The sequence below is a fragment of the Rhinolophus sinicus genome, chromosome 7 (genome assembly GCF_057876585.1).
Source record: "Rhinolophus sinicus isolate RSI-liver-muscle chromosome 7, RSI-T2T, whole genome shotgun sequence".
Lineage (NCBI taxonomy): Eukaryota > Metazoa > Chordata > Mammalia > Chiroptera > Rhinolophidae > Rhinolophus > Rhinolophus sinicus.
Genome location: NC_142507.1, coordinates 990,276 through 1,004,651, shown reverse-complemented (window position 1 = coordinate 1,004,651; position 14,376 = coordinate 990,276). Strand labels below are relative to the sequence as shown.

The 14,376-nt window shown below is 51.0% G+C and overlaps 1 protein-coding gene across 1 annotated transcript in view; it reads right to left on the bottom strand.

Annotated features, from left to right (window-relative positions):
- Positions 1-8,844, bottom strand: part of MMP16 (matrix metallopeptidase 16) — a 120,022-nt gene extending 111,178 nt beyond the window's left edge. Inside the window, exon 1 of the mRNA XM_019726249.3 lies at positions 8,700-8,844. Within this exon, the coding sequence (XP_019581808.2) occupies positions 8,700-8,831 (132 nt within the window). The 5' untranslated portion in view covers positions 8,832-8,844. The remainder of the gene's footprint in view (positions 1-8,699) is intronic.
- Between the last annotated feature and the right edge of the window lie 5,532 nt (positions 8,845-14,376).

Sequence of the window (14,376 nt, the reverse complement as noted above, 5' to 3'; positions counted from 1 at the left end):
ACTCACCATGGTCTCCCCACCTCCCAGCTCCATCTCCGCCACTCACCGAGGTCTCCCCACTTCCCAGTTCCATCTCCATCACTCACCGAGGTCTCCCCACTTCCCAGTTCCACCTCAATCACTCACCGAGGTCTCCCCATGCTCCCAGCTCCACCTCTGTCACTCACTGCGGTCTCCCTACCTCCCAGTTCCATCTCCGTCACTCAGGGAGTCTGCCCCCTCAACCTGGACCCTGCCGTCCTGCTCCTATTGCCAGGAAAGCCTCTCAGGTAAACTGAGTCAGCCACAGAGCTCAGCACCCTTCATTCCCTGATGTCCAGTGACTTGCAAACCATTGTTCCACACATTTTGTCCACGTCACAGTCATTTCAGGGAGGAAGACACAACAGGAGCCTGTTACTTGCCTTGGCCCATCCTCCTTTCCCTCTGTGATGTTACAACCACCTTTGAGTTGAGTAGTATTATCCCCGCCTTACACATGAGGAGGTTGGGGTACCTGCTCTGTAACGTGACTGGATCACGTTCACTGCGCTGCGGGGACGGCATTCCATCCCAGGCACTTCCATTGTACCGGTGGCTGGGAGCCTATGGCATGAGCATATAATACCGTCAGCAAGAGTGAAGGGGCTGACGTTCTCCCTGGTGACTTGGGGGGGGCCTGCTTTGCACGGCCTCAGTGCTGTCACTACAGACCTGGGCCACAGACAAGCCATGGAGATCACAAAGCCACTCATGAATGGTCAAAACCAGGCAAAGGCTGCGTATGCAACATGCGGGAATCACCCGCGGGGCAGACAGTTTCACTCAGCCCACGTGCAGGAGCAAACGGGTCAGTCATACGTCTGAATCGACCTGTTGCAATACGCAGACACCCAGCCCTCCAGAGGACTTGGAGCTGTAACTGGGAGTGGTTTGTGTAGGTTTCTTCTCATTTCACACACATCACTGACTGCACGGTGGATTCTGGAAGTGACTGGAATCTATTCTCCTTTATTCACAATGAAAGAGGGTGGAGGAGAAATGTGGCTTCCTGCAAAATGTTCCCCCCTTTCCAAGCCTGGTGGCCTGCAATGTGACTGAGGTACAAATTGCCCCCAGACCCCATGGGAAGAAATGCGTAGGAAGTGCCCAGCTGCTGTGTAAAAAGGGGATGCGTGCCCTGGCATCAGAACCTCAGACAACTCTGAACTTCTCATCACTATGAACGAGGGGCAAGAAACTATTAACACACAGTGGGTTCAACTGTGAGACGTTCCCATGGAACAAATGCCCGCAGCCCACGGACGGCTCTCAGGGTCTGAGCACACGCCAGCTCGCGCTGACATCACCTCAGGTGCACGTGATTTGGGGACATGAAAGAAAGTTCAAAAAGGTATCCGGCTCCCCTAAAAAAGGTGCAGTGTGTCCCCCCTTAACTGAAGCACGACTTAAGCAAACACCGTAAAATTCCACCCCGGTGAGCTGGCTGTTTGGTTTGTTTGGTCATTTGAATGCAGCACTCTCAGGACTGTCTCTCCTGAAAATAGATGTCTGTGAGGCCATGGCTTACTTCATTTATCCCTATTTCACTTTCCTGACGAGATTCAAACACCTTCGGAAACCCTGACAGGCGCCTGTGAGTCGGCCATCACGCCTGGGTGGCACGGCCCGCTGCGGCAGTGACAGCCTTGTTTCTGTTCCCCTCCCTCCACCAGAGGTCAGAGAGTAATCCGCTCAACTGAAAGCATATCTGGGGCTCCTTGTAAAGGAAAAGACACAGTTTCACACTTTTCTGACTCATTTCTTACATGTTTTTTCAAAAGAGAAATGGGTGAGACCCATATGTTCAAATCTGCTTTCATTGAAAAATATTTATTCAATAAGGTCCTATGGTAAACCTTACAAATAAAATAACTTCAGTGTCACGAGCTTTGAAAACTGGATTTCTGCTACACACACTGTAAAAGGCATGATGGAATTAGTTACCCGCTTTCCTGTCGGCCCAGTTACCCACCAGTCGTCTCAGCTGAGAGGAGAACACAGACATCGCCAGCGCCTGCATCACAGCTCTGACCTATTTCACACCTACAGGCAGAGGACTGCACAGGGTCCTGACTGTCCTTGTCATCCTGCCCTGCCAGGGACTCCCACGCTCCCCGCAAAGGGCTAAGTTCATCCCCAGCTCATCCAATACGTAATCACTGGTACCAAGTGGCTCACGTCTCCAACCACAAACCCTGCGGTCACTGATTTCCTTAAACTCCGATCGTCCAGGACTGCCTGCCCCAGTGTCCTTGATGGTAAACCGTTCGACCTTCCCCTCCGGGGAGTCCCTAAGCAGCTCAACAGCTCCCCCTAGCCTCCTTTCATATATTGCACCTCAGGTCACTGAGCCACAGGGCAGGACACGAGGACTTCCTCTGGCTCCCTCCCAGCCTGGAGCCTCGTCTGCGTGGCTCCTTAAGACAGCCCACTGGTCCAAACCCGAGGGAGCCCGTGCCAGAGGACCGTGGTGAAATATGGAGACAAAGAGCATCCATTCAGAGTGTAAACGACAGGAAGCGACAACCAAGCATGGTTTCACAAAAAACCTCAAAATCTATAAGTAACTTTCCCAAGAAAAAGCAAAGGCAGGCAAAAGAAAACTTAAGCACCACAAATACTGTTACTTAGGATTTCATCCTTTTAGCAGGGGGTATTTCTGCTGTTCACATCAGCTGCACATTTTATAAAACAGATGCAATCTGATTTTTCACATTTGAAATCAAATGTGCTGTGAAGAACAGAAATAACCCTCAAAGAGCCACGTGCCAAAGTTATTTTTCACAAGGGGCAAAAGGGACACACAGTATAAGGACTTCATTTCCCTGCAAAATATGTCTATATTTTTATAGGTAGATGGATTTGAATTGAGACCTTCCCCCACCCCCAAAAAAAAAAAAGAAATCAGATTTTGATCTTATTCCAAATTGCATTTTTATAATTGAAGTACCACTAGTAGATGATATATATTTTTCAAAATAACAGTAAGCCATGTTTTCAACATTAAATTTTTAAAGTTCGCTACCCTGGCCAAAAATTGATTTTAAAATCACATATAATTTGCTGTCAGTGTTTTTACGACTCAGCAGAAGGCTAGGATTATTTCCAAGATGGACTACCCCGTGTCATCACAGATGACAGCAAACATTAGCTGGAAGCTGTGCATTCTGTATTCCTTCATGACACACATTTCGGGGTGGGGGGGGTCTGAGCACGCTACCTCTGTGATCTAGTTGCCCCCAAATTTGCAGGGTAAATAGGTACACCTCCCCCTTTGGCTATAGAAAGCTTGGAGGCTAAATAGAATAGAATTTCAAATTTGGAAAAGGCTATGGTGACAGCTTAGTTCAAGTCTCATTTTTGCAGATGAAAGCAGTAAAGAAATGAGTTGTCCAGGATCAAAGCTTATTAGTACAGGAACCAAAATTAAAACCCACCCCCGGACGTGTGTCCCAGGTTCCATTACAATGTGCTGCTAGCTGCATGGACAAGAAGTTTGAACAACAAGAATCCGTTGTCATTGCAATCCACACTCTAGTACCCTTCCCTGCCCACCCTCCTCCTTCCTCTATCAATTTAAGAACACAAAACAAATGGACAAAACTGCTTTCATGGTCTGGATTCGGGGTCCCATACAGAGCTGGCCTGAGCTCCCTACGGACTCCTGTGCCCACCGTGGAGGGGAGGCGCGTGGGCCTTGAGCCAATGACAATAAACAGGCCACGGACTCACAACGGCCTCCTTACCTTCCACGCACTAGGAAAGATGAAAGATTTCAGCAAAGCCAGTCTCGTCAAAGAAGGTGTGAGCTGAACTACACTGAGATGACCAGACACAATGAGAAACTCACGCTGCTGAGCTCACTGTCTAAGAGAGACCCCCAGGAAGAAAATGTGCTCAGGGCAGCTTGGTTGGCTTTCAGTATGTTACACCTTTGAAAACTAAAAAAGGCATTAAAATAAAATCTTCCAAGACCAGCTGGTATGTCCTAACCTAACCGACTTTATGGAATTAGATGCTGTACTGCCAGTTACCTTTGAATTAGCATTTATTGTTTTACTAATGATAATGTCATCTAAAGAGCACTGAGTGTTTAACCATGTGAAGGCACGTTCCTATCTATGTATTTGTCTAATATGATGCTATATACATACATACATACATACATACATACATACATACATATATTTATTTATCAAAACAACCCTATGAGGAAGGCACTGTTGGCATCCCCATTTTACAGATGTGTACACTGAGGCTCACAGAGATGAATTAATTTGTCCAACACTGACTGAATAATTCACTTGCAAGTAGAAGGACTAGGATTAGCATCCAGGCAATCTGGTGCCGGAATATGTGCTCTCAATCCCTGCACTGCTCCACAATAAAAAAAAAAAAAAAAAGGAGGGGGCCGTTTAGCCCAACTCCATCCTTATGTGATGGGGAGAAGAGATCGGAAGAGAGAGCCCAGCTGTAAGGGCCTGGCTGGGCTTGGCGGGGGCTTCCTGTGCACTCAGGTGGGGGCAGTAAGACACCTACGCCCTGACACGCGCTCACAGGTGAGGTCTCACCAATATCCCTGATCTGGGCATCCTAGCCACACAGCTCTGAACAGCTGCCCAGGTCAGGTGGGACACAGCAGAAGCCGGAGGGAGGCCTGAGGACCACAGAGTCCCCTGGTCTCCTGGTCGTTGCCCTGGGCCCTCATGAGGAAGTAAACAGCATATGTGGGATGCCCCGAAAAACCGGGGGTCTGCCAGCAGACACAGGCCATTCTGAATCAGGCAGACAGCCCGCCAGTGATAGGTGAAACTGCTACCGTAGGACATGATGGGGTGTAGTCAGAAGAGCCCCTTACTCAAGGAGCCCAGCACCCCCTCCCGGAGCAAATGAAACGATGCTCGTTGATTACTGACACACGTAGAACACAAGAGATAGGAAAAGAGTGGCCCCAACACATGACATTTTAAAATCTGTAGAATACAAATTTTTATCTCCGGAATGCCTCCCCAGCGATTACTGCCAAGTTTACATGCAGCGCAGAGGGACCCCAAGCAGACACTGACCTTTCAGGCTGATCGAGAGGAACTTGACAAAAGTAAATAAATACTAAATCAGCTAAAGGAACAAACTGCAAGAAAAGGGTAGGAAATGGTGACACTCAAGAGTCACGGTATTTATCATAAAACATTCTTTTGAAATCCAGAATCCCTCTTCTTTCTTTAATTAGAAACAACAAAATCAATTTTTTCTTATCGAGATTTTTGTCACCAGACAAGCAATCATCTTCTTATACTCCGACATGTGCAGCACTCAGAGAATTACCAGCATTTATTTCACCGCTAAATTGGCTTTAAATAATTTTCCTCACTAGAAATGTCTGCTGTTGTTTTGAACACAATAAAAAACGTTCTTCACAGATTTAACACTTGACAAACTACCAACGTTGAGGATGAAAGTTATCACTGTCATGAATGAGTCTATCTCAAATTTCAACACAAAAAAATGCTTGCAGTATAGAAAAAATAAATGAATTTAAAACTAAAGCCCCAGGATCATGAGATCCCCACTAGGACAAGATCACTACTTTAGAGACAGGTGGTTTTAGGGCTCGGACAGGCAGTGGTGCCCATCTGCGACCAGGGTCCCTCCCCGGAGCCTGGGCAGCTCCAGGCTGGGCGGCAGGAGGGCAGCAGCGGACGCCAGCGCCTGCCAGCACGTGTGGCCTTTGCATGGCGCTAACGCTTACAGAGCAAGGCCCGCTCCCCAAAATGGATCCGACGACACACACACACACATCTTGAAGCCAAGGCAGACTGAAAATAGGGCCTTCCAGGGGTTCTGCCTGAAACACACAGGGACAGGAGCAAACGGACGGCCTCCCAGCCCTCCCGCAGCACCCGACCCTTCCGCAGCTATAGGACACACTGCCTTAGGCTCCCTAAAAACCAACACAAACACAATGCACTCTCTCCCTTCCTCTCTCTGTGACAGACTTTCATCAGCATATTACAAAATACCTCCTGCTCTGATCCTTGAAAACTCCAAATGTTTATTATACTCGTAACAATCAGACAGGAAAGAGTTAACACGAATACCCCCCCCCCCACCCAGTCCCACCACGTCCAGGAGAAAAAACACAGGCGTTTTTAAACCCCGAAGATAGGGATGGAAGTGAGGTCCCACCATTGTGAAGTTCAGTGAGGACGAGAGCATTGTAACCCCAGTTGTCACAAAACAAGCATGTCAGCGCTCCCTCCCAACTATGACAGCAGGTGTGCCTGCCGGAGAGACGCGCTGGTCACACGAGCTTCATGCATGACCGAGACCACTGCCGTTTATTTTAAGACCGTCCTTGAGAATCAATCCCATGAAGCATGCTGGGGTAGCTTCTGCAAGCAAGCACGAGAAACACAATGCAAGTGCCTTTTCTGAAGGCGATGTGATGGCCTCTTCTTCCCGTCACTAAGCTCTAACACGGTGAACTGGGCAGAAGTTCATGGCAGAGGGCAGCCTGGCATTCCACGCTCTTTACAGAATGTTGCGTTAACCCACAGCTGCACTGACAACTATAGCAGAAGACGGGCGTTATCGTTACATAAAGGACATAAAGCGAAGCAAGGATATGCTCAAGCGCTTTAAAAAAGCTACTCGGCAAAAACACAAAGTAGGAAATATAGGGACGCCTGTGTGACAGATCAGCTTTTCAAGGTCTCACACGTCACATGACTCTTATCCTTCATAATCAAATCTTTGCACTGTATACTAAACATGCTCTGAAAACGGGAAAGTGGTTCTTTTTCTTCCCCACAAACCCTTTTTCACATAGATCTTGAACAAAGAGCAGATATAATGGAAATTCAAAATGAAACCTTTTTTTAGTAAAGTCATAACTTTTTTTGCATAATAATATCTGCTTGAAGTGACTGAGGAATTCAAGCCATGAAGGACTGCAATTAAATTTGTGTTTAGCCTCAAAAAGAAAGTTAATCCTCATCAGAACACTGACACTACTCCAATGATGTCTGAAAGCAAATCTAAGAGTTTCCAAAGCAGGGCCCGCCCTCTTCTCTGTGAGGAGAGAAAGCCTGGCTCAGGGGGCCAGCTCCCACCTCAGCACCACCGTCACCACTGAAGCCAAGGTCTTCTGCTGGGCACCTTATAAGTCAGCCTGCCACTCTGTCCCCCAGCCACGAACTGAAAACCTCAGCATTTCACCATCACACTAGCTCTTGATTTCCATGGTAGGTACACACATCCAGCTGTGCCATGGAATTCCAAAAGTTAGAATGTGCCATGAAGAACAGCCTGCACTTTCAGCCCCTTTGCATCTCTTTTTATCCAGAAAAGCTAAGTTATGTTTTTCAAAGGGTTAAAGAGTTTTGGGTTCCAAGTTGGGGTTTTTGCATAATGGAAGCATACTTCACATCTGTGAAGTCCGATAACTCCTTTGATGTTGGTTGTTACTTTTTCAAATACTGTGTTTCTCTACCAACCATCACTTGTTACATGGGGTCTTAAGAATGGTTTCTATAAACAGTGATTCCAGAACATGCCCTCACATGTGGCACTTACGCACACTGTTAATCTGTTACGTGCTCAAATACTGTGCAACAGGTCCTGCTGTTGTGCAAACACACTCCTCTCCCCCAAGATGACAGGAAGCTCTGAAGGATTACAACACAAGGTAAAAATCACACGATTCTTCAGAGACTAAATCCTAATTCTTCTGAGATGTCAGAAGACAGAAGGCCAGTGAAAAGGAGTGTATTTCACAAGCCCCTGGCTGCGCTGGGACTGCACCTTGTGCGTGGCAAGCGGGTGTCACAGCCCAGGTGGCCGCGGCTCAGCTCGGGACTCGCAGCCCATCAGGGCTTCCACGCCCAGCAGACACGGAAGAGCACCTCAGCGGAGGTGTGACCGGTCCTTACCCTTAAGTTCCCTTTGGCTTTGTGTCTGTCCCCAGAGAAAAGCCAACGGCAATCTAAAACCTGTCCGTTTTGCCCAGGAGTGTGAAATCAAATTAAAAACACACCTCAGAACTATTGCATTTAGTCACGTTGAGGTTTCTAGGGGCGGGGGAGGGGAGAAGAAGACACTTAGAAAGAGACGGTTTTCAAGCCCTCTGTGTACCAGCTTCAGTTACAGTGTATTAATTCAGACCTAAATGAGAAAAAGAGTCAGTCTAGTCAAGTGTTTCATCACAAAGCAACATCAATAAACGCAGCAGTTCCCCCCCAACCACACACACACACACACACACACACACACACACACACACACACACCGGCCCTGACTCTGATTTTAACCTCCTTTGTCTGACACGGAGCACGGGGAGTAGGGCCCCGGAACAATGCCTGAGCCGCCCCGATGCCACGCACTGAGCCCCGCGCCCCGCGCCCCGCACCCCGCGCGGCCACCCGAGCCACACGTCGGCCTCTCCCGCTGGGAGTGGGGACGGCGCCGCCGCGGCCGAGCGCACAGCATCGTGCTTTGTGCCTCGGGGATAACGGACTCGGTCTGTGCGCATCCGTCCCCGAGACCCGGGAGCTCAGCTCGGGTCTGGGCTGGAGGAGGCACCGCTCAAACCGCGCTCTGAGCAGCCCAGACCCGGGGGCGACCGAAGCGCTTCAGCAGCAGCCCGGGCCGGGCAGGGGGAGAAAGCCTGGTTCTCTCACCTCCACATTGAAGCACTGCTCCGCTCCGCAGACGGCAGCACATAAAATCCACAGCAAGGTCTGCAGGAAAGCCGCCCCCGAGTGCTGCACGGAAGCCAGCCGTCTTCCAGAGCCGAGGGCGAGCACGGTCATAGCGGACTGTGCCCCAGCGCACGCACCAGCTCCGGCGCCTCCCTCTCCGCCTCCCTCCCTCCCTCCCTCCCCGTTTCCTTTCCAAAACTCCTGGTGGGAAGGAGCCCGCAGGTTCACCGCGGCGGGAGCAGGCCTGCGCTCGGCAGCCCGGAGCAGCGCAGCAGGTCAGCGGCGGCCCACGGTCACCATCGTCTCCGAGTCCCGGCCCGGCCCCGCGCAGCGTCCCGCCCGCGCGTCCTGCTCCGCGTGCGCCCTGCTCGCCGCCGCCTCCCGCTCCAGCTCCTGCGGAAGGGCCACTGCTCCCAGCTCCAGCCTCAGCCTCTCGGTCCCTCCTCTCCCGCTCCCTCCAGAACGTTCATCCGTAATCTACATAACTCCGCCTCCTGTCTTCCTCCGGGTCCGCTGGCTCCTGGTCTCGGCGCGCACGCGCGCACAACAAAACACACATCTGCACACGAGCACATACACAACCGCGCGCGCACACCATACACACATCTCACAGGAGCGCACACACGTCTGCACACCAGCGCTCACAGCCAGGCGCGCGTGCTGCTCGGGAGATGGCTGGGAGAGGGGCCTCTACTGCGCCGCGCCCTGGAGGCAGCCAGCCGGCAGCAAGGGCCGCGGCTGGGGACCAGGTCCTGAACAGACACCCACCCCCATCCCCGGCGGCGGGCAGGCCCTGTCATCTTGCCCACCCAGCCGAAGCCCTAGAAGCACAGGCGCCAGCCCTGCTGGGGACCCCGGACGCGCTGGGGAGCGGCCCGCCTGGTCCTGGGCACGACCACGTTGTCCATCCAGCTGCCCGGAGGGGGGGGCGCTGAGCCTCAGGGAAGCGCAGGTTGGTTGCCCGGATGACCAAGTTTGAGAAGCCGGAGATGGAAGTGCGACCATCCCAACTGTTGGGGTCCACCGACCCAGCCTGTGGCCTGTGGTCTCCCGGAGACCCTCCATCATCACCACGCCCTCCAGGCGCCGGGAGTGGGCCCAGGGTTGGGGGCGGGGTTCTAGTCAAACAGAAGCAGGAAGAAAATGCTCAGTTTCCAAAGGTGTTCTGTCGGGTGGACACACATGAACATTGGGACCCAGCAAGGGTGGTCCTAGGTGTCCACACACACCACGTCGGAGCGAGTGGGCGCGCAGGGACCCGCTGGAAGGGAGGAGGGAGCCACCTGAGCAACGCGGAGCAGACCTCAGCGGGGGGCTGGCGGACAGGAGGCTGCCGATGGGACTGGAGCCGCTGCGGTGTGAGGCCGCGGACAGACGCGGCAGCAGCCCTGGGCAGGTGATGGTTTGGCTGAAGGAGGCGGGGAAGGGAGGGAGGCATGTGTTTGGGGCCCGGCCAGTGAGTGTGCTTCTCCCAGGCAGCCAGCAGAGGGGAAGAGGGGCCCACAGGAAAGAAGGGCAGCGCTGCCGGGAATAAAGGCGGCTCCAGGTAGGACAGCGACCTCAGTGAGGCGGAAGAGAGAACTGACCAGGCACAGGCTACCTGAGAGTTGGTAAAGGGACATTTAGGACTGCAAGAGGTCATGCTTGGCAAGCCCATAGAAAATGTTGCAAAATACTTGGCCAGAAATTGCATCAGACTATATATAACAATTTGCATCCTAAGGGGAACCACAAAAAAGCTGAGGAATGGGACTTTGCAGGAAATAACGACCCACCCAATTTGACCCAAGACTCTCCCGAGGCTTTCCTGATATTCTGCTCTATGCACAGCATGTCCTGTCCACAAAAGAATTTGGAAGACACGAGAAATACTTTTTGTATCATGTAGTATATTAAGTCACGGAATATTTTCACACACAGTATCTCATTTAAGTCTCACACGTCCCTGTTTTCTTCTCGTTTTACAGATGGAGGGAACGATGCGCATGAAATGTAACTGCCCAGCAAACCACTCGAGGGGCAGAATTCAAACCCGAGTGTTCTGACTTCAGATTCAGCACATTTCCCACTACAGTCCAGTGACTTTCCATATAGAAATTCATTTCCGTGTTTACCTTGTTTGTAACTCATGGGTTAAGGTAACTTACATAAAAGAAACAATTAGAAGGCAACACAAAAGCAAGGCCATTCTAGAAGTTAGTGGGGACATTCATCAATGATAAGAATCTAGCAAAGGGTGTATCCTGTATCTAGGCAAGTGCAAAGTTAAAGAGCATAGAGATACACAAAAAAGTGTATACACTGTATCTAGGCAAGTGCAAAGTTAAAGAGCGTAGAGATACAGGAAAAAGTGTATACACTGTATCTAGGCAAGTGCAAAGTTAAAGAGCATAGAGATACAGGAAAAAGTGTATACATTGTATCTAGGCAAGTGCAAAGTTAAAGAGGGTAGAGATACAGGAAAAAGTGTATACATTGTATCTAGCCAGTACAAAGTTAGAGAGAGAAGAGACACAGGAAAAAAGTTTGCACTCTTTTCCTAACTCTTGAGATAGCACTGACCAGAGGGGAGGTAAAACAAATTCACTGGAGATGTACATGAGGAAATAGTTCTAAATGCTGCAGTCCTTGCAAAATGCACCAGAATATTCGAAGACTTTATCTGGAGTGGCATGCAAGTTGAACGCTGCTGGGCTATCAGCAAGGAGGAATTTCTCAAAGAAAATACCTCAGTCCTGAGCTCAGAATGGAGAGCTGTGAGCTGCTTGAACAGTGTCTGTGAAGGACAGGATATGGCGAGGGGCTTGCAATGAACACTGAGTTAACATCGGATCAAATAGGCAAGCAAGAGGCTAAAGCCTGTCCTACAGAAACAGGAGCAGGGGGAGATTACCCTCAGTTATGCACACGCAGGATGGGCCCACGGGTGTGGGGGGGGACTGGCTGCAGAGACAACGCTTCAAACAAGGCAGGGCCTGCACTTGGAAACCTCAGCTTGCAAGGAACCCCCACCCCCACCTCCGAAGGGAAATGAAAGGAAGGAATACTAAATTCAGAAGATGATCTCAAGTTCGTGATTAGTGACGAGCATTTTTACAAACATTTATTAAATTATTTAGTGGGCATTCAATGAGCAATGGGTGCATGAATGAGTGTTCAAGGTTCTAGAAACAGAAATAAAATATTGGGCAGACATCTATTGATAACTACAGCAGTTTTGTAAGGACTCAGGTAATTCCATATGCAAATGCTATCGAGGAGGGTGGAAGAAGCAGCAGATTTCCCTGGGCCCTTGGAGAGAGCGTCACAAAGCAGTGGTTCTCAGTGTGTATCTGGAAGGAAAAGCAGAAACCTGCCAGGTGGCTCAGGGAAGGCTCTCCCAGGCCTGTGTGTGGTGGACGCATCTGGACAATCACCAAAGGCCTGCCAGGGCTGGAGGCTAAGGTGTGTGCCAAGGTCAAGGTCCGAGATGGTAAGAGACCCGAGCAGAGTGCCATGGGCCACTGCAGGCTTCACACTTTACCCTAAAGGAACTCTTTGGAGGAGGCCACTGAATCTTCACTATGTTTGCTGCATGCTTGCAACTCTGGACAGTCACCTTCCAGAAGTTCTCATGTCTTACTTCCTATGTCCCAGCGAGCATTTAATAACTAGTGTCTTCATAGACCGTATGTCTGCGCTAGTCCAATAAGCCTGAGGCAGCTGCTCCCCATATGGACTTCGCTGTACCTGAGGAAAGGTGACCACTTTCTTTGTCAGGTGAGTTGTTACCCCGTCTCTCACTTGTTACAAGAATTGTGAAGAAGTCCCGACCCGCCGAGCTCAGCGTTCGCTCCTTAGCGGGTAGCCCTGGACGAGGCCTTGGGGCCCTGGACACACAGAGTGAACATGCAGAGTGCCACCACCCTGCCCGTTGCAGGGGTGCGGGGCTCTCCCCTCACGACTCAGCCCTGCTGCGTGCGCTTCTGTCAGGGAGTTTCTTTCTCCTAACAGTCTCACAAACCTAAGGAACATCTCAGAATTACATGCGAATGCTGAATAGAGAGGCAAAAGAGATGAATGGAGAATGAACGAAGCCAAAGGAAAGGAGTCACTGTCGCTGTTAACAGCAGTTCAACCAAATGTCACAAAGGAGAGAAGGGGTGTGAGGAGGTGAGCGGTGTGCACAGCTGTCAAGAGGCAAATGACAGCCATTAGAAGGGAGCAGGGGAGCCGCATGCTGGGCTGGGGGAGGACGGCGACGGCCGGAAATAACATCCGGGGTAAGTCTATACTACAACCATCGCTGCACCAGGTTTCTTCATCAACCGGAGCCTTGCAGATGAGTTCTAGAGCTTGGAATGTTACATAATTTGTTCATTCCCCTATCGTATCAACTTGTGTGCTTTCCTGCCTACTTGCATCCATTGAACCTGCCGTGTTTTTTTGTTTTTGTTTTAAATTCCAAGAACACTGAATTAGCGCTCAGCGACGGGCACCCCCTCAGGCCTGTGTTACTAGCAGGGGCACTCATGGCTGGAATGGTCGTCTAGTATCCTGTTATTTGAGCCGTGCTCCCAGGTGGATCCGTAAGGTGCAGAGCTTCTCAGAAATGCTGACTCTGGCCACACAGGGCCCCTGGGACTCACTCACACACACACACACACACACACACACACACACACACACACACACACAGGGCAGGACTGAGAAGGCGCTGGCCACCATCACTGCCATGAAGACACTGCAAGTCTGGGTTCCTGCACTGACATGTGTTCTTCACCTCCATATCTATGAATGTTTCCCCAATATTTGATTTATTTGCCCATGCATCCCTCCATTGAACATCCATTAACGACAGTGAAACACCCAGCAACTGAGGATGCAAACAGATCGATGTGATGTGAGCTGAGACAGACATGCCAGTGGCTTAGGGTCTAAGGAGGACCAGACCCAAGTCCCGGACTTGACGGCTGTTTTCTCCTAGATTTACCATCAACAGAAACAGAGCTGAGACAAGATTCAGTACAAGAAGCGGGTGGACGTGGCCCCCAGGCCTCCTGCGTCTTCCTCGTGGAGTGCCTGCAGTTTGGAGGCCGAGGCGCCTGGAACCCCCATGAGAGAAGCAGCAGTGGGTACGCAGCCCTCACGCCTTCGGCTGGGGAGCCCAGTCTGTGCCCACAGCTGTGTCTGCCCCCTTAGACCTTCCCTCCAGCACTAGTCATCTTCCCCCCAGGGACGTCCGTGCGCCAGAACGCGCCAGGAGTCACAGACTCCGACTCTAACTCTGGCCCTCGCGCTGTCGCCCGCGGAGAGATTCCTCTCAGCGCAGTTTTATCTGACTTCCACTCTGGTGAGTTTCAGATCTCCAGTCTTCGGCTCAATCCCATGGGCGAGAATTCATGTCACCACTGTCACCTAACACAACACGTCCCTAGCCGAGTTTATTCCTTTGCTTCGCTGGTGTAGCCCTTAGTGCCCCCAATTCTCCCTGGACACTTTCCCATCTGGTCACACCTTTGACTCCCACATGAGCGCGTGCCCTGGGCAGAGGCAGTCACCAGGGGCGGCGTGTCCTCCAATCCATTCCCTCCCCTGCACCGGACGCCACTGTCCCTCAGGAATTCATGCTCCTGTCGTTTCCTGTCAGCTGCACGTGCTCTGCCCACATCATTCT